Source organism: Opisthocomus hoazin, chromosome 15 (assembly GCF_030867145.1).
Source record: "Opisthocomus hoazin isolate bOpiHoa1 chromosome 15, bOpiHoa1.hap1, whole genome shotgun sequence".
Taxonomy (NCBI): domain Eukaryota; kingdom Metazoa; phylum Chordata; class Aves; order Opisthocomiformes; family Opisthocomidae; genus Opisthocomus; species Opisthocomus hoazin.
The window spans coordinates 26,010,291-26,029,859 of record NC_134428.1 but is presented as its reverse complement, the minus strand read 5'-3'; the positions used below and the strand labels follow the sequence as shown (position 1 = coordinate 26,029,859).

Sequence of the window (19,569 nt, the reverse complement as noted above, 5' to 3'; positions counted from 1 at the left end):
CACGTGACCGCGCCGCCACCTCCGCGGCGGGCGGGCGCCGCCGCAGCGCCGCCATCTTTGTTGCTGGCGAGGCGGGAGGGGAGGGGGCGGGGCGGGACCCCGGGCTGGGCCCCGCCTCGCCGCTGTCCCGTCCCCGCGGGGACCGGCGGCGCGTGGGAGCGGGCTGGCACCGCGCCTCGGCGAACCCGCGGGGCTCCCGCCCGCCCCGCCCCGCGAGAGCCCAGCGGCCGCCGTGAGGAGGCGCTGCGCGGCCGGGGAGCAGGGGCAGGGGCGGCTTGGCGGGGCGGGGCCAGGCGGGGCGGGGCAAGGGGGCGGGGCGTACGGCGGGTGTAGGTGCCTGGAGGGGCGGGGCCAGGGGGCGGGGTCTGGCCGGGAGGGGCGGGGCGAGCGGCGGGGGTAGGTGCCGGGGCGGGCGCCGGTCGCGCCATCGGCAGCGTCGCCGGGGCCGGGAGCGCAGCATGGCCCCGCCGGGCCCGGACAGCGGCCGAGGTGAGGCGGGGCGGCGGCTGCCCGGGCGGGCGCGATCTCCCCGGGGGAGGCCGTTCGGGATCGGGATGGGGGGGGTGCCGGTGCCGGCTCACGGCTCCGCTGCCGGCCGCGGGGCTCTCCCGGGGGCGGGGGGATGCCGCCCGCCCCCCCCGCCCCGCTCAGACGCCCCGTGTTCGCGTCCGCAGCGGCCGCCGTCGCCGCGGCCCCCGGGGAGAAGATCCGTGCGCGCCTGAAGCGGACGCTGCCGGTGCGGGGCCCGCAGGCGCCGACGCTGAGCGAGCTGATGCGGTGGTACTGCCTGAACACCAACACGCACGGCTGCCGCCGCATCGTGGTGTCCCGCGGGCGGCTGCGGCGCCTGGCCTGGATCGCGCTGACGCTGGGCGCCGTCGGGCTCATCCTCTGGCAGTGCGCCGAGCTGCTCCGCAACTACTACAGCGCCTCGGTCTCCGTCACCGTCCAGTTCCAGAAGCTGCCCTTCCCCGCCGTCACCATCTGCAACATCAACCCCTACAAGTAAGGCGCGGGGGGAAGGGGGTCCCGGGGGGCTCCCGAAGAAGCCACCGTCCCGTCGGGCCTTCCCGGCCCCCCAGCTGCGGGTCCCGCGCTCGGGCTGAGCCCACCGCGGTGCCGCCCACTGGACACGCCTGGGCCGTGCTCCCACCCGCCGCTCGCGCCCGCTGCGCTGGACGGGCCCAGCCGGTTCGGCTCTCTGCAGACAGCCCGCTCGGCGCCGCGGTCCTCCCCACATTCCCTGTTCCCAAGACCAGAGTCCCAGGACTGTAAATGATTCCATGTCCCGAAGGGTGGGAAGGGGACCTCTGTCACTCCTCGTGGCCTCATCTTGTCCTTACGGGGTGCTTTGCCTGTATCAATCAGCGATGCTTTTTCTCCTGCCAAACTGCGCTGTACGCTGATGTCTGCTCTGCCACCAGCCGTCCACCCTGGTCCTGGTCCCTGCCGGCGAGCCAGCTGCCCCGTGTCCCCCGGCGCGGACACAGGAGTCGCATTTCCACACGCTCTGCCCCCTCGGGCTGGCTGACACGGCCTTCGGGGAGCGCGGGAGCCTGGCAGGGCTTTCTCAGTAGCTCAGCCTGCTTTGCTTCTCGTGGTCGTTGCTCCAAGATCTCTGATGGGCATAGCCGTGTCTGCCCGCGCCGATGTAAACCGGCACGGTGGCAAGAGAGGTGGGTGTGAGCCCATGACAAAGAATTCTGTCCCGAGTGATGAGATTCGCGGTGCGGCGGGCAAGGCGCGGCGGCTGGGTGGGGAGGCGAGGTGGGATGTCACTTGTGTCGCGTTGTCTCCGGTGCAGGTACAGTTCCATGAAAGACTATCTCTCTGAGCTGGACAAAGAGACAAAAAAAGCTTTGGAGACTTTCTACGGATTTTCAGAGGGCAAGTCCAAGGTGCGCCGGTCGGTGGAGGAGTGGAACAGCACAGGGAGCGACCTCTTCAAACAGATCCCTCTGCTGAAGTTCGAGGACTTCTCCAAGACAGCGACCGACCTTCGCAGCGGCCAGAAGAGGAGAGTCGAGGGCAGTGTCTTTCACAAGGACTCGTCCATAGTGAACTCTGGGGATTCAAATGATATCATCGGCTTTCAGCTGGTGAGTGTCACTCTTCCGTGGCCAGCGAGTTCCTTGTGGGGCAATGACGGGGTGTTTTGGGTTGGTATCGCTCTGGCCAGTTTTACTGCTTGCTTAGGTGGCTTTATGGTGAAATAACACTCCCTCTGCTCTCTTGCCCGTTCTGCCATGCCTCCGTGGCTGCCTGCAGATTCACCTCCAGCTCTCTGGAAGAGAAATGCCTTCCTGAAATCTGCCCAAATAGACTTAGTGCCTTCCGTGACCCGTCCTTTGGGCCTGAAGCGTTTGATCCTATCACTCAGCCCTGAATGATGGGGCTTCGATGCCCTTTTGTCCCCTTTGTGCTGCTTTAACTTCATACGTGGTTATTGCTGTGGAAGAGAAACGGTATCACCCGTACCTTGTAGAATACATAATTTCATTTCATCTGAAATGCTTTTTCCCCTTTGTAATTATCAGTGCGATGCAAACAACAGCAGTGAGTGTGCACTTTATACATTCAGTTCTGGTGTTAATGCTATCCAAGAATGGTACAAGCTGCATTACATGAACATCATGGCACAAATTCCCCTGGAGACTAAAGAAAAATTGAGTTATTCTGCTGATGACCTTCTACTGACATGTTTCTTTGATGGCCTATCTTGTGACAAAAGGTCAGTGCACAGACAATACCTGCCAGCTTAACAGCTTATTTCCAAGTGCATAATGCGTAAGAGTTGAATATTTGGTATTTGCTGAATTCCAGCAGGAACCACTTTCATTTTTAAATGAAGGCAAACATTCATGTCTTCATGAACTTTACTTAATGCTCTTTAGTTTGTCGTAGTGTTCTGCCGTCTGCATTTCAGATTAACCCATGTTTTTTGGCAGAATCAAATCTCCCTGCTTACAGTTGTGGCAGTGCAATTCTTGTGTGTCCTGGTAGCCAGCGAGTCGCCCCTTCGTACTGGGGCAGCGGCAGAGTTCCCCCGCGCAGTTGCGGGGACGAGATTACACGCGATGGTTTCAGGCGTTTCCCCGCTGCCGTGCGTGGTGCAAGCTGCGTGGTGACTCTGGGTAACCAGGGCGCTTTGCTGGCATCTGTAGCCCTGCAAACGCAGAACTTTTCTTGGGATGAAGGCGTTTCCTTGGGTGGGAGGGGATGAGCACAGGAAAGACACGAACGGGCTTGAGTCAGGGGGTGTGTCCTCGGCCTCCCCTCCGTGGCAGCGGCTGCGGCATCTTTCTGAAACGTGAAGATTCGCGCTCCTTCAGGCACTCGGCTGTCAAACGAAAGAGGACTCGGTCCCCCCGGCCGCCACCTTCCTGCTAGTTCTGTAGATCCGCTTCCCCCACCCGCTCGGCTCCCGTTCCCCCATGAAAACCTCCTGAACTTTTGATTTCTTGATGCCATTAAACCAGATCATACTTCCATGTAGTTTCAGGACGTTAAGAAAAAGACCCACACTTTTCAGCAGAATAAATTGCTTGCCAAAAAAGAAAGAAACATCTCGTCCTGCTATGTCTCTGCCAAAACAAAAAGCCCAGATCTGCCGATTTGCTGCCCCAGACGGTTACAACTGCAGAGGGCAACGTAGCAATACTCGATCTCTTCCAGGCACTTCACTCGTTTCCACCATCCCCTGCATGGCAATTGCTATACCTTCAACAGCGGGGAGAACGGGACGGTCCTGAGCACCTCCACCGCCGGCAGCGAGTACGGTAAGGGGAGCGGGTCCGCAGAGGAGCCACTCGATAACGAGCGGCTCAGCGAGCTGGATCCTGCTGGAGGGTGATTGATGTGTTGGCTCTAGATGTGCAGGCTGATTGGGGAAATGCTTGTTTGAACTAGTGCAAACTGTTGCCAGAGAATACAAAGATAATATCGTTGCATCACTAATGTTTTCCATCTGAAATCACTGCTTCCCAGTTATATAACTCTTTAAAGTAAGTCTCAGCCACGTTCTGCGAGACGTTTTTTGTTTGCGGTACCTGGGGCCGCGGAGGGACGTTACTTGCTGCAGGCGTCTCAGCCCAGCACTGCGAAGGCTTTGCTTGGTTGTTACAGTTCTGCTTCAGGCTGGTGTCATTAACTAAACTGTGCTGCCCTCCCTGACCTGACCAGAAAAAATGTCTCTGGCCTCTGGCGTAACTCCGCTCCTGCCTTGTCCCTGCTCCTCAGGACTGCAGGTTGTGCTGTTCATAGACGAAGCAGACTACAACCCCTTCCTGGTGACATCCACGGGAGCCAAGATCATTGTCCACGACCAGAACGAATATCCCTTCATTGAAGACATCGGCACAGAAATTGAGACTGCAGCGGTCACCTCCATAGGGATGCACTTTGTGAGTGGCAGCAGGCTGGTGTCCAGGCGCACGGCACCGTTTCCTTGAAAGAGATGTAAATATGAACCGATACGGTCTTTGAACGGAGCCAGCAGCTGGAAGGCGTCTAGTACCTCACGCCTGAGCAGCTGAAGTGCCCCGAGGAAAATCCTGTGATAGCACTTCTCTGAACAAAGTTTTCCTTTGCGTAGAGGCTGCTGGAAAACCAGGTCTTTATAGAACAAACAGCTACTGGGATTTTGTTTGTTCTCCCTTTTCTCCCACCCCTTGCCTTTCCAGGGGATTTTTTTGTTTTGTTTTCACAGCAAAATCCACAACCACAAAAATGTGTGGTCAAGTGCCCCGTTTCGCTGTAGCGATAAGCGGACGCGTTCGCATCCCACGCAGGTTCCAGGGGCGGAAGAGAATGAGCTCGAGCTGTGGGTAACCCACGTTAGGGTCAGGTCTGTAGGGCTGGCTGCAGCGCAGGCGGTTTAACTGTTCTGCGGGTGCAAGTCTCGTTTTGCTGGGTTTCTTGCTATCCCACCTGTAAAGAAAACCTCGTGGGCAGCGACTGCCTTTGCCAGCTTAGTGAAGGTCTTGCCATTGCTGTCAGCAAGGGCAGGGAGGGCTGCAGCCCCAGATTTCCCCGATTAGTGTAGTGTAGGCAAGGCATTTGACCCAAGGGGCTTCTTTCCGCGGTAGACAAGTGAAAGCAGTGCCATCAGCCAAGCCAGACTTTCCCCTTTCATCTGGAGGGCTGCTGAGTGAGCATTTTAGTTCTGCCTTTTCTTCACTGATGGCTGGGTCAGATGCATCAGCCAGCCTGCTTATCTGTCCTGGCTGGGCGTGCCAGATGGAGATAGTCCACGCATTAGAAAAGACATTACAAACAGGGCTGAGTGTCTGAAAATGCGCAGACAGTTAACTATCTTCCAGTCGTCTGGAAGACTGTGGGGCAGCTGCTTGGTTAACAGTGGGAATAAGCGCTGCCTGAACACCAAGAAGTGAATAGGAGGAATCGGAACCAGAATGGTGGGAAGGAGGCAAAGCCTCACAAGACTGTTTGCTTTGTAGCTATTACGCTGTACAGGAGAAAGTCACTGCAGACAGTCTCGCTACTTAATGTAGTATTTTCCCAGCACAGTAGATTCGGGCTGTTGCACATAGTATGAAAAACAAGACTGAACGCATCTCGGTGGCTGTGCTGAACAGATGTGGCAGGAGGAAGCGAGCTGATTGCATCCTACTGTAACAGCCGCAGTAGCAGCTGGACTCAAAACAAAAGCTGCTGCCGTCTGCGCTGCCAGTAACGAGGGCTCCAGGGAGCTGCGAGGGGCCAAGCTGCCCGATCCGATCCGCCCTCGCACCCGAATACGCGCAGGGGGACGCAGCGACGGCCACACACGCTGCGGACTGCAGGCGGGAGCGTGGCAGTCACTGTTTTCCAAATGCGAACATCGCTGTCCGGGTTGTTGCTCGTGTATTTCTGCTGTCTGCTGGGACGGCCCCCCCGCCTCCAAAAATATCCCAAGATGTTTGGAATGCAAACAAGGCATTGCCTGGTAGGAGTTTCAGTGCTTTAGTTAAATATTTAGTTTGGAATTATTTCAGAACCTGAAGGAACAAGTAAGCTTTTGTAGGGGTATAAGCCACAACAACAAAAAAAATCTACACAAAGGATCTGTCATCTGTTGGAAGGCAGAGCAGCAGACCGAGGCAGGCGTCCTGCCATTAGACTGTCTGCAGAAGTTAAAAGCATATTAAAAGCTGGTTTCGTTCGGTTTTCAGAAGCAATCCACCTCTAATAGTGAAATCACTGATTTCTGTGTTCCCTCCAAAGAGAGCTTTGGGCAGCTTTTTGAAAGAGCTGCCTTGCACCATCCATGCCCGCAGCCGCCTACTGCCGCGGACAAACCCGGCAGCGCCGGCCGTCGGGTGTGACCCCGGTGATCTGCAGATCTGCCCTCGTGCCCGAAAGGCAGGCGGGCATTTATCAGGCTCCTACTAAACTGATCCTTTGCAGGATCAGCCCCTGATTTTAAACTCCTTAGAGAAAGATAGGTGAATGGATTCTTAAATGCATGACATTTCTTGTGGTTTCAGGCCACTTACTTTGTTGTGAAGTGGATAATTACTGCAGAAAGATGGCAAGAGTTGAGGGCTGAGCAGGTGGGGCGTCCGCAGGGAGCGGAGGACGCGGCCCCAGTCGGGTCTGGTGGGTTGCAGGGCCCCGGCCGCGGTTCCAGCAGAGCTGGCAGGCGCAGTGCTTGGCATTGCAGAGCTCTGTCCTCTGGGCAGAGGTCACGGAACAGGAAAAGGCGTCAGCATTCAGCGGCGAGGAGGGGTCAAAGCAGCACCTGGGGAGAGTCCCGAGGGAGACTGAAACATGGGAGTTAGAGTGATTTTAGCGAGGTGCTGGTGAGCGGCAGCGGAGCCTGAAGTGCTGTGTTACCCCCAGAACAGGAGCAGCAAGCGCAGGGACAGCTCGGAAGGTGTGGGTCTTCACAGAAAACAAAACAAAAAAAACCCCAGCCAACAGCCCCCCTTCCCTCCAAACACAAACACGCGTCCAGGAGAAACGATGCGTAGCCTCTAGGACTTCGCAGAGAGAAAACGTACGTGTGAGTCGCTCTGCTTTGAAAAATCCTCACTGTCACGGTTATACAATCTCTGCATTTCTGCAGAGGTTTTCCACAAGCACGGCAGATAATCCAGCCAGAGCAGCGTTTTGGGAAATGGATATTACCAACCAAAAAAACCCCTTGTTTTGACAAGTGACTGACAAATCATTAGAGATGGCAAAAGGCAGACAGGCTGCTCAGACCTGCCCTGTGGCTTACAGCTGCAGAATCGTGGTGAACGGCCACTAAAGCCGTCGGTTTCTCTGTGGGCTCCGAAGGACAGGACGTGTTCTTTTCTGCTTCTCAGACTCGGTCGCGCAAGCTGAGCAAACCCTACAGTGACTGCACGGAGACTGGCGCTGACATCCCAGTAGAAAACCTCTACAACAAGAGCTACTCACTCCAGGTAAATCCGTTACATTGGGGTTTATCAGTTTTTTCTTTTATCGCTTGAAAACGACCTTCATGAACAGCTTTACAATATTCTGTAGTTCGGGTTCTGAGGCTGTGAACAGTCCAGGCGCAGGGTCACTGCTTTTAACCACTGATGTGAAACACCACAGCACTTTAAAAAAATCCAAGTTTTATTCCTAAATGGTTGATGTTTGAAGTTCCCTTAGGCGCCCTGGTAGATAAAGAGAGGACATTAGCTCATTAGGCAATTTTCAAGCAATGTGAGACTGGAAAATATTGGCCAAGTAAATGTTGCAGCTTAGTAACCCTTGAAGCCAGAAATTGTGACCTTTAGGACTCCGAGAATTACAGATACCATCTAATCAGTATCCAGATAGCAGGATGTTTGTTTACAGAGCAAGTTTCCACTAATTTTGCATGGTTTCTGTAATTGGGTCCTCCTGGAGAGTGTCAGATGTTCTGGCACTCCCCGTGTGAGGATTCCTAATTGCATGAGCTGCTGCCTACTCCAACGCCTGTGCCTAGGCTGGATTTTTGTTTTATGGGGTGTTACACCTGAACCCTGCTGTGATGTATTGCCAGGTGGGATCACACAGACATTATCTCATGTTTTTAATAACAGTACTTCGCTGAAACTCAGGGCTTAGGAGGGCTGGGACTGGGACCAAAAGGGTTGACAACTAGGATTTCAGGAAGAGAGGTTCCGTTCCTGCTTGTCCCAACTGACGAAGCGTTTTAGCACAGAACACTGACTCCACTGCCCTGTTAATCCGCACAACTTCAGGGTGCCCAATAGGCACCGACAATTTGGCCAAAGCTGTGAACGTTTTCACCAGTGAGTCACTTCCCACGCCTGCATGTTGGTGCAGGGACCACGTGTCCTGCCAGCCCGAAAACCTTCTCCTTCCTCGCCTGTGGAAAGGAGCAACTGCAACGCTGAAGCTTTCAGCTGTAGGGGGGTGGGAGCATTCACACATTTCCCCCTCGGAGAGGATTGTGTTCTTCTTTCTGGCATTAGAGCCTAAACCCTCCACGGCCCTTTCTGCCCGAGGTGCCATTCTCTAGTAACAGCCCACGGGCCCGGGGAGACGGGGTCCCCACCTTACTGCTGCTGGCAGAAACAGAGGCTGGTTTCAGGTCACGCGAGCCCGACGCTGCAGAAGCACGGCAGCCCGTGCTTCTTAGAGCCCAGCTCTTGGTTTATCTCCCGCAGATCTGCCTGCACTCCTGCTTTCAGAAGGCCATGGTGGACTCGTGTGGCTGCGCCCAGTACGCGCAGCCCTTACCTGCTGGGGCAGAATACTGCAACTACAAGAAAAACCCCAACTGGAGTAAGTGTTCGGACGCGTCCCGCATCGCATTGCTCGACCGCCCACTGCCAGCCACGTCCCTCGGCAGCCCCATCCCCGCTCGGCACGGCCAGCCTGCGCCCAGCACCAGCCCAGCCACGCAGCGCGCTGCGAAGGGGCGACTGTGCCCGTACCGCAGGGCCTGAAGCTGCTGCTGCTGTTCAGATCGGCTGTGTCTGACAGTTTGCTCGTCATCGGCGCACGCTGCAGAGGTGTCGAGCGGAGGGCTTGGCCGGGCGAGGCAGTTGTTTGTGCCTATAGCAAGTGACAAGCACTTCTCACAGTATTTTGCAATAGTTATTGGGTAAATCTTTTTACCCCCACCACGCAGGTGATGGCCACAAAGGCCACCTGCGCCCCAGAAGCCCCACTCCAGCACAGGTAGCAGAAGATCATTGCTTTGCCTTCCTGCTTCTCATGCACCCTGCTCCCTCCTTGCAGTGTACTGCTACTACAGACTGCACGAGAAGTTCGTGAAGGAGCAGCTGGGCTGCCAGCAAATCTGCAAAGACGCCTGCAGGTAAGCCCTGCCACGGCCGGAGGTGAAACGCTGCGTGTGCGCGGGAGCTGGGGCTCTCAGCTCACCGCCTGCCTCTCTCCCCAGCTTCAAGGAGTGGGCGCTCACCACCAGCATCGCCCAGTGGCCGTCCGCCGTGTCCGAGGTTGGTTCCCAACTGCGCTCCGCCGTGACAGCAGCGCGGCGTTTAACAAACGCAGAGCTTCAGCGCGGAAGCGGGGGGCCCCTGGGGTGTTTGTTAGCACTTCCACGATGCTCGTCCCAGAGGCTCAGCCTGTGGCGTCCAGGTCAGGTCTCCCCCTCCGGGAGTTCACCATGATGAAGCTGCAGCTTGGCCTGCGGGCTGGGAGATTGCCCTGGGGACAGCTGGCCCATCGCACGCATTCAGTTCTGGCACCCAGGCTGGCCCAAGGAGGTGTGGAGCTGAGCGCCCTTTCCAGGGCATTTCTACACAAATGCACGCAGCTATAGCAGTATTTTCCATCTTTTTTCCAGGACTGGATGCTCCGTGTCCTCTCTTGGGACAAAGGGCAAAAAATCAACAAGAAGCTGAACAAGTAAGTCTCCATGTGTGTGTTTCTAGCTTGCACCTCAAGCTCAGATATAATCGCAGCAGCCCTAATGATGGCAATTGGGGAAAAAGCTCCCTTAGAGCCGCCCAGTCCTACTGGTCCAACTGGTTATTTGCATAGTTTTTCAGTACGCTTCATGTTATTGTTTTACTGAACCCTCAGCCTGCCTTCTGTTTCTCCTCGCAGGACGGACCTCGCAAACCTCATGGTGTTTTACAAAGACCTGAACGAGAGATTCATTTCAGAGAATCCTGCCAACACCGTAAGCGAGCGCAGCGGTTCCCCGCTCAGCCCCGGCTCTCCTTTCGTCTGGCCGGGCAGTGGTCCCATCCAGGCAGTGGTCCCATCCAGCCCAGGGCACAAACCGTCCACGGACGATGCACCCCGGGGCGCCCGGTCCTGCCCTTCGCGATGCTTTTACCCGCGGCCGCTTTCCAACCCGTCCGTCCCAAGCCCTGTGCTGGGGTAGCCCGGGGGCTGCAGCAGCGCAGGAGGAGAGGGTGACGCAGGCAGGGGAGGAAGGGCCCACCGCGTTGGGGAGCGCTCACAGCAAACCTGGGGTGCCCCAGCCTGGCGCAGCCTCCCAGCACGCCGAAACGGTGCCGTGGACCCGCAGCCGGCGCCCACAGGAGCCGATAACCTTGTTCTCTCCTCTCTTCCAGCTCGTCATTCTGCTTTCCAACTTCGGAGGCCAGCTGGGCCTTTGGATGAGCTGCTCAGTCGTTTGCGTCATTGAGATCGTCGAGGTCTTCTTCATCGACTCGCTCTCCATCGTCATGCGGCGCCAGTGGCAGAAGGCGAAGAGGTGGTGGAACCACCGACAGCAGGAGCGGTTGGGGAAGCCCCCCCAGGCTGGGGATCCGGAGAGGCAGGGCCACGATAACCCGGTCTGCATGGACGAGGACCTGCCCACCTTCAACACCGCCCTGCGCCTGCCGCTGCCCCAGGACAGCCCCCTGCCCAGGACTCCCCCCCCCAATTACAGCACTTTGCGGCTAGAGGCTGCCTTCACCGAGCAGCTGCCCGACACGCTGGAGGCTGGGCAGCACTGACGCGTGGTCGTCCACCCGTCCAGGCGCGAGCGTAGGAGGTGGGTGCTGGACCCACGTGTCCTGGGGCGAGGGGCACGCATCCAGACGAGCACTGAAGGGCTCTGGGGTCAGACCCTTGTTCAGGGATTGAACTTGCAGACAAAGCTGCTCTGAGCAAAGCTCAGAGACAAAAGCCAGCAGCTCAGAGGCGTTAGGAACTTCAGGCAACATCAGTTCTCGAGTTAATCATCGCAGGGGATGGCTGGGGCAGGATGTGGCACCGAGCTGGGCTGGGCTGTCTTGCCAGACAGAGGCACACATTAGCAGCCGACTGCACACACCCCATTGCACGTGGGCAGGAATTACTCCACAGCAGAAGCCTGATGCCACACTGAGTATTAACGCTAATTGCTCTCTGCTGTGCAGCTTGACCAGTGGGGAAAAACCCCGGGCCTTCAGGAACGCAGCATGACGTCTGGGGGAAGGGGCATGACAGAGGTTTGGGAGGAGCACAAAATGGATAAAAGGAAAGCTCTGGAGCTGAACTGTCATTAGGAACCCGATTGCAAAGGTGGCCTGAGGAGCTCGTTACTCCAAGATGAAAAGTTAGGATAGCCATAGATGTGCTTCTAGAGCAAGTTATTGCACAGCCTGAGTAGGAGAACCTCAGTCCTCCCAAAAGAATCATCTGAAGAAGGCAGGAAATCTAATTCGGGTTGCAGTGAACTGCACACTCTGCAAGCCTGTTTCGTTTCACGTTGCTCAAGCCTGCCATTAAACGTAACCTCAGAGGAGCTCGCTGAGCAGCGCGTGGCCTTGGCCACACGTGGCTTCCCAGAAGCCTCAGAGGGAGCTGGCTGCTCTTGTCCTGCTCAGCCCTGGGCAAGGGCTTCCCTCCTGCAGCCGCTCAGTTCACCCCGGAGCCGGCCGTGCCGGGGATGGAGCGCGCAGGGCTGCTGGGGCTGCCCTGGCCCCGCAGCGAGGGGGCTGGAGCACGCGTCCGCCCCGCCGGTACATCGTCCGCCTTGCTGGCACCCCCTCCGTCCCACAGCGCTGCATCGACACCCGCATTGTACCTCCTGCGCGCCACGCCGTGACCCTTCCACGTGCCGGAGCCTCGCCGCACGCAGAGCGGCTGCCCGCGCCCGCACGGCTGCGGCGAGGGCTCCAGGGCCACGCTGCGCGGCGGCACCTTCCCTTGCTCCCAGACCCGCACCCGGCCCTGCCCCACTGTAACGACCCGTAGCTGCCTCGAGCGCACCGTACGCACCCGAGGGACAGGGTGCCTGCGCTGGCTTGGCTGCTTAGGGCTGTTGTAGAGTGAGAGTGAGTGTGTGCGAGTCTTTTCCTTTCTCTAGATAAGCTTATTTTCTATAGGACAGCGAGAATCCGGAAGGTTCTTAAATGTGCAATAACAGATATTTTAACTGGATTATTTAAATAGCTGATAAACTGAAAAAATAAAGATATATTTTTGAGTAATTGCTTTTGGATTTTTTTTTTTTTCTTTTTTAATCAGCAGTATGCGAGTTACTTCCATGCAGGCATCCCAAGAGACTATGGGACTCGCTTGTGCCTGCCCCGGGGCTGCCTGCCCCGAGCTCGCTGCAGCCGTGGGGCTGGGCTGCATCGCGCTGTGAGACCCAGCTGGGGAGCAGGCGGGGGGAGCCGGGGGTGCGTGGTGAAAATGCCTGTCAGAAAGCAGCGTTAGCCAGCAAGGTGACCGAAAACGCTGGAGCCTCAGGTGTCCCCAGACAGCTCCACTCCAGGTCAGTCCTTGGGGACCGTAGGAGAGGGGAGACCTGGGTTCGCCCTGCCACAGAGCCCCTGCTCCCAGGGGAAGGCTCGCAGCAAACCATCGCTTGTCCCCGTCACCACTCCGACACAGCGGCGAGTAACGGTGCTGGGGACACTGGGCTGGCCCCGCTTGCTGCAGTGGCAAAACAGCCCTGGGAGAGGGGCTGGGGCAGCCCACGTGGGGCCGGGGCACACCGGGGCCACCTCCCCTGCCACCGCAGCGCGGGCTGTCGCAGCGACAGCAGCAGTGGACAGAACAGCAAACTTCAGAGCTAGGTCATGGCTCACAACGAGCTCCTTCCTTGCCAGCTGCTGCTTTACACAGGAGCTGGTTCGGCTCAGCAGCACCTGACTCAGGACCTTCTTCCAGGCGCAGAGAGCTGCGAGGGTCAGGTTTGACTCCAGCTCCTACAGAGCACGGCTGCCTGGGAGCATCGGCGGGGGGGAAGAAAACACCACCCTGGGAAAAAGCAAGGCAGCGCTGCAAAGCGGGGCGTTCCGCAATTCTCCTGTTCCTCCTCCGTCCCGGTGCACGCACAGCGCTCGACAAACCGCAGCTCTCCGCGGGGACCGCAAGGTTTGCTCACCTCCACCCGCGGGCAGCGCCAGCAGCGGCTGCGGGGTCTCAGCTCGCTGCAGGACGGGACCTTCCCCACGGCTCCCACAGGGACTCCTCTTCCTCACAGACCACTCAGGTGACTCTGCCCCACTCCCAGCCACACCCCGGAGCTGGGTTAAATCAGCAGGCGCTAATCACGCAATTAACCCCCGGAGAGGAGGGAAGCCCCTGCAGCTGCTGCCCGCTCCGTGCCGGGCTCAGTGCTGGTCTGGTGCTTGGCAGCCGCCACGCGTCCCGCCGCCATGCGTCCCACTGCCACGCGTCCCACCGCCACGCGTCCTGTCACCATGCATCCCGTCACCACGCATCCCACTGCCATGCGTCCCGTCACCACGCGTCCCGTCACCACGCGTCCCACCACCACATGTCCCGTCACAGCGGCGGGCAGGAGCCGTGCGGGTGCCGCAGGCCGGTTCCCAGGTCTTTCTCTGGGAATTCACAGGGCAGACGGAGCCCCGCAGCAAAGCACTCGTTAGGGCAAAACCAGACCTCGGTGAGAGCTGCACAGCCGACCACACTTCAACCAATGCTAGTTTTGGAAAGGCCTGTATTTTTAAAGGCTTCCCAGAGCAAAACAAAAGCCTTTTAAAACGAACTCCGTGGTGCCAATCCTGCAAGAAAGCAGGGGTATTGACTGGCCAAACCTTGCAGGTCTAACGAGGAAAACATCATTTGGTGGAGAGCAAAGCGGCTGCCGCGTAGCACCCCCCCGCAGCGCGCCTGGGAGGCCTCGCCGGCCGAGAACCCGGGACGAGTGTCCTGCCAGACGCTCTCTGGCCTGAGCAGTCGCTTTGAACTCTTTGGAAAAGCGCAGGTTTTCTGGGGGTGCTTTTTGCATCTGCTGCTCAGGGCAGGCACAGCACCTTCTCTCCTTGTGTGAACAATCCTCGGGAGGCAGAAAGCCACGGAGTGGCTACAGAAACGGATTACTTCATCGAGAATTAAATGCTGAACTCTGGCGAACTCCTGAGTCATCTGAAACCCAGAAAACTACCCGGGACGGTATGAGGATCAGGTCTGACACGTGCTAAACACCATAAACTCAAAGCGCTTGAGAAGCTCACCCTGGAGTTTATGGCAACAACAAGCAGGAAAGTTTGTGGTTTGGCAACATCCTCTGCTGCTGCAGCCGCTGCTCCGAGGGTCGGTGGGGACCCCGCTCTCTTCCCACGGGGACCCCGCTCTCCTCTTCCCGTGGGAGCATTATTCCCAGGAGACTCGTGGTGCACGCGGGGACCCGGCCAGCCCCAGGCAGCCCCCGCTCGCCGGCACCACGGGGCTGCAGGGGAGCGGCTGCGGCACCCGAGGACGCGGCGAAGGCGCGGGCAGCATCGCAGGCACGGTGCTGCCTCGGCGCCGGAGCGGGGACGGGCTGGGCAGAGGTGTCGAAGCAGCCCCGCAGCGGGCAGCTGCCGGTGACCCACGGGGAAGGCTGCCTGCGCGCCGGGACCGGCCCTTCGGAGCGGAGGGGATGCAGGGGGCAAACCTCGCTCAGCCTTCGCAGCTCCCGGCAGACGCCGCGGCCGGAGGGGAGAAAGCGGCAGGTGACGGAGGAGCTGCCGGGGGGCTGAGGAGGAGGAAAATCCAGCTGCACGGAGAAGGGTGGCAGGAATCTGCCGGTGCCTCTCCCAGCAAGTGAAGCCCAGACAGAAACAGGGTCTGAAAACACACGGAGCCCACCGGCCCTTCTCCGTCCTGCCGGGGAGCGGACCCCCCCGTACACCACGTTGCGGGGTCTGCTGGCTGTACCCGGGACTGGCTTTGGCTCGCCGAAGACTCGATTGCCCCGTAACAGCCTTCGGGGGCACGGACCAAACCTGGTTTATTCAGAGAAACCTTCCCAACCAACGCTAACCCCAATAGCTCCGGCGTTGGCTTGGGAGGGGGCCCGATTCCTGCAGCTGCCCTGAGCTGCCCCCGAAGGAGCACCGCAAAGGCAAGGCAGGCTCTCGCCGTGCCACCGGGCGCTGGGACACCGGCGGGTCCGATGGGAGCACAGAGCTGGCATCAGTCCCACCGCCGGCCTCGCCTGCTGGTGGCTTTCCAGTGCTCCCAGCTCCCGACACAAGTGTGCAAACCCCTGGGGTGAGGAGCGCGGAGCGAGGGCAGCCGTGCGGAGACAAACGCTGGTTGCAGTAGCGGGATTTGCTGCTGAAGTCCTTTTGAGAATCAGAACTGCTGGGCAAAGGCTTTCCCTGGGCGGAAAGCAAGGCTCCGACCCCGACTCTGCTCGTTTCACGGCTCGGCACCAAGAGCTGGCACACGAGTGACTCAAAGGCACAGTGGCCAAACGCGGGAGCGATATGTGGTTCCCGTCAGACAGAATTTCACCGGGTAATCCAGAGGAAAATGGGAACACCCAACCTCCCAGTCAACCGGGATGAAAACCTTGCCCAGGATGTGACAATGAGCAGTAAGTCACCGATTCCTTGGGAAACACACCTGAGCCACAGCCCGGCCCCATCCCGATCCCAGCTGGCCCAGCACTGCTGCCCAGCACCCCGGGGACGTCAGCGTGGGGGTGACCTCAGCCGCCCCCGAGCACAGGGCCGGCTGCTCCGGGCAGCTCCAGCAGACGCAGCCGGGCAGCACCGACGGGGTTAAGGGCTGCCCAGGCCCCTTCCACGCTGGGTGACATTGCAGTGGTCCACAAACAGGTTTGGGAGTTAAATGCCGCATTAATGTAAATGGGGCTGGGCTGGGGAAAGGCATCTCCGGCACATGCCAATGGAAAACCCTTCCAGGCTCCAGGCTCCAGGCTCCAGGCGAGCTGGTGCCCCGCCGCAAGGCGCAGCGCCGGGGGGCCGGGACAGGGCTGGAGCTTCTGGGTGAATGGATTTTGCCCTTGCACCTTCGGGGCAGGGTGAGCCAGCTCCGTAACTACCGGCATCGGGAGGTTTCTCCTCCGGACACCCACGAAGGGGCTCGGGGGGCTGCGGCAGCTCCAGCAGTCAGAGCTCGCAGGAAGCCCGCAGGCGAGGGGCTCTGCCCCACCAGAGCCCACCCGTGCCTCCCGCCCAGGCAGAGCCCCGCGGGCCGGGAGCCGGTCCCAAGCAGCCGCCGCTGCCGCAGAGCCCCGCGGCCGGCCGATGGCACGGCAAAGCAAGGCGCGTTCTCCATAGGGAGCAGCGACTTCCCCCTGCCTGGGCCCGCAGCCAGAGCCCCGGGCCAGCGCTGCTGCCGGGCTCAGACCAGCTCGGGAGGCTGCGGCGGCCGGGCGGGTGGCATGGAGGGTGATGGCACGTGGGTGCTTCCTTGTACAAACTCGTTGCCTTGGCTTGAAAGTCCCGCTGCCCATCTCGGGCGACACCGCAGTGGTGAGCACCGCGCAGCCGGAGCTGGGCAGCCCCTGGAGCGATTCCCCTCGGCCGGACGCTGGGGCTGAGCCACCCCCCGGCCCGGCCCATGCTCAGCACGTGGCGGAAGCGTTTTTGAGCAGGCTGAGCCCCGGCAGGGCTGGCGGCAGCAGGAGCATCCCGCACACAGGCCCAAGCCGGGGCAGCAGCAGCGCAGTTTCAGGCACGCGTGAGTCAGAGGTCTGCCCGTGACTGCAGCCGCTGCCCTCTGCGGTGACGCGCCGTGACACGGCTCCGGCGCTAATCCCGACGCCGGCATCTCCCTGCGAACAGGACGGACCGGGACGTGCGGAGTCGTCACCGGTTCCCCAAGCCTCTGCCGGCACACGCGGGTAACGCCGGCAGCGCAGATGGGCCGGCGGCACTGGCTGCTGCTGACGAACCCCGGGGAACGAACCCCTCTTCCCACCACGCTGCCCCGGCACCGTGCCCCGCGCTGCCCCGCCAGCGTTTCCCCCGCGAAGGCAGCGGGACGCAAAACGCAGCGGGGCCGCTCGCCGGCAAAGCCCTGTTGGGTTGGGGAAGAGGCAGCCATGCCACCCCCGGCCCGGCTCCTGCCACCCGAAAGCAAACCCCCGTGTCCCCAAGCACAAGCCCAGCCCCACCAGCACGCTGAGACGGGACCGCTTCTGTCTGCTTCCCCTCGTGTTTCTAGAAGTGGGAAGACGTGTGTGTGCTCTGGGTTTGTTCACGCGCAGCCTGGCAGTGCCCCGGTCCCCGCGGAGGTGCGATCGCCACGGCGCGTGGCTGCGTGCGGGCGCTGCCCGGCGCCGCGGTGAATCACACTGTTTTCACAACGCCTCTTGCTGCAGCGTTTTAAGACCTTCTCACCCAAGTTTACATAACGAATCCTGAAAGGTACAACCTGTTCCCCTGGCTAATCACGAGGGGTAATCATCCCTCCCTCTTGTTCTTGTTATAAAAACTCATCAGTCACAAAATATTTCACATTTCCCCCAGAACATGGGAGAGGACCATAAAGCACTTGCTCATGGGGCTCTTTATGGTGCTGAGCCCTGGCTGGCGCCGTGCTGCCGCTCCCTGGCCCGTGCCGCCGCTGCGTGGCATCCCCGGCGCCGCAGCCCGCCGCAGCGGCCGCCTCGGTGGGTGCCGGAGCGATGGCCGGCTGGCTGGCTGCTCCGGTAAACTCCTACAGCAGGAAAGGCAGATGAGCACAGCCGATTCCCAGTCACGCCAGTTAGCCACGGAGCGGGGCCCTGAGCACCCTACCCACTCCCTGAGCCCACAGCCCGCCGCAGCCCCGTGCCCAGCGCCTGCCCCGTGCCGCCCGCCGCGGCGGGGCAAGTCGAGGGTCGGTGATCGGTGGTGTCCATGTGCCCGAGCGGGGTTTGCCGCACGCCTCCCGCGCTGGGGCCTGCAGCTTAGCTCGCAGGGTGCCCGCAGCCGCGGTGCCCGCAGCCCGGCCACGCCGGCACGGCCGAGCCCCTCTGCGGCAGCCCATGGCCGCCGGCTGACCGCGCCGTGCCAGGGCGGCTGCGCCGGGCCCAGGGGGCCGCGTCCCTCCCTCGGCTGCTGCTTGTAAAACAAAACCAGTCCGGGTTTTACTGCCTGATCTTTGTAACGCAAACACAGGTCAGTTAAAAAGGTTTTATACGCAGCGGTTACCGGTATAGGTTGGCTGGCGAGATGCTCGCTATCATTCGACTGATTTTACTGGTCACAACTAAATTACTCTATTTTGTTTAGTGACAGCGTGTCTCTGAAAGTGCACCTGATAAACCCCGCAATTACCGGGCTGAATGAGCCTGTTTGCGCCCTGCACGGGAACGGGTGATGCCCGGCTTCCCTCGGCAGCGCGGAGCAGGAGCTGCCGGGGCTGCGCGCTGGCCGCCGGCGCGGGCGAGCGATGGCGCGGGGGCCCGGCATGCTGCCCTGGCAGCAGGGCTGCCGGCGTGACTGGGATTTAGCTCGACCACCTCGCAGCTCCTGCCCCGGGGAGGGGACCACGGCAGAGGCCAGGCAGGCGACGCGGGACGGCAAAGCCACAGCACCGCTGCCCTCCCGTTCCTGAGCCCACGGAGCCTTCCCAAATCCTCATGAATTCCCCGAGAGCTCGGGTCTGACGGCTGCCACCACGGCTGTGCCGGGCTGGGACCCCGCACCGGGACCTCACCCACCCCCGCCCCGCCGAACGCCAGAATTCGGCCAAAAGCAGCGCAGATTTACACAGAACCAGGTGTGAACAAGCCAGATGTTTCTTCGGTGACCTGAGCTCACTTCTCCCAACAGAGTTGTAATTTTGGGGCGATTTCCTCCCTGCGGAGCTGTCCTTGGGTCTCTGCACTGGGCTCCAGCACAAACACCTTCGCTCCTCTTCGTCCTTACGTACAGGCCTAAAAACCAGCCCAGAAACCTTTTCAGCCTTCTTTGCCTTCACCCCAGTCACCACTGAAATATTTTCGTTTTGCCAGGTAAATTTAGGCCCAGCTGATATTTCCAAAACACCGCAGAGGAGACGGCCGGTGCCGTTGTCGGGGCTGGCTGGCCCCTGTGCCCGGTTTCTCAGCTGTATTTAGCTGCTGGCAGCGGTGCCTCGCGCCAGCACGACACCCCGACGCGCAGCACAAAGCCTGGGCTGCAGCAGGGCTTTCCACGGTGTTTTTCAGCTGTATTTTTAGCAGGAGGCTTTTGCTTATAAAATAAACTTTCTCCTGCAGCAGATGAGAGCGGCAACGCAAAGTCAGGCCAAACTCAAGGTCATTCGGCTCCGCGGGCGTCGCAGCTGATGTTTCAAACCCCGAACAAGTGCAGCCAGCTCCATGTCCAGCGCTGGAGCTGCCAGTGCTGGTCGCAGACATTGTTCTCCGGGGAAATCGGCAGCGATAGCGGGGCAATTATTTTGACAGGACAGAGGTTAGAAACCAGGTGAGTCCTAGTGCTCGCCACC

General features: G+C 59.8%; 1 protein-coding gene across 1 annotated transcript; it reads left to right on the top strand.

The window, feature by feature from the left end:
• Positions 1–458: 458 nt before the first annotated feature.
• On the top strand, positions 459–12,329 carry SCNN1G (sodium channel epithelial 1 subunit gamma). The gene is made up of 13 exons (XM_075435918.1): positions 459–489; positions 675–1,005; positions 1,805–2,099; positions 2,538–2,731; positions 3,676–3,779; positions 4,240–4,403; positions 7,314–7,412; positions 8,634–8,751; positions 9,211–9,289; positions 9,374–9,431; positions 9,782–9,843; positions 10,045–10,120; positions 10,521–12,329. The coding sequence occupies exons 1-13, from the start codon at positions 459–461 to the stop codon at positions 10,908–10,910; spliced, it is 2,001 nt and encodes a 666-aa protein (XP_075292033.1). The 3' UTR covers positions 10,911–12,329.
• Positions 12,330–19,569: the final 7,240 nt, after the last annotated feature.

Bases quoted from the DNA above. Each gene is read 5' to 3' on its own strand.
- SCNN1G (XM_075435918.1), top strand. From the start codon at position 459: ATGGCCCCGCCGGGCCCGGACAGCGGCCGAG. The intron at 490-674 runs GTGAGGCGGGGC...TCGCGTCCGCAG, and splicing joins GGGCCCGGACAGCGGCCGAG to CGGCCGCCGTCGCCGCGGCC. The intron at 4,404-7,313 runs GTGAGTGGCAGC...TCTGCTTCTCAG, and splicing joins CCTCCATAGGGATGCACTTT to ACTCGGTCGCGCAAGCTGAG.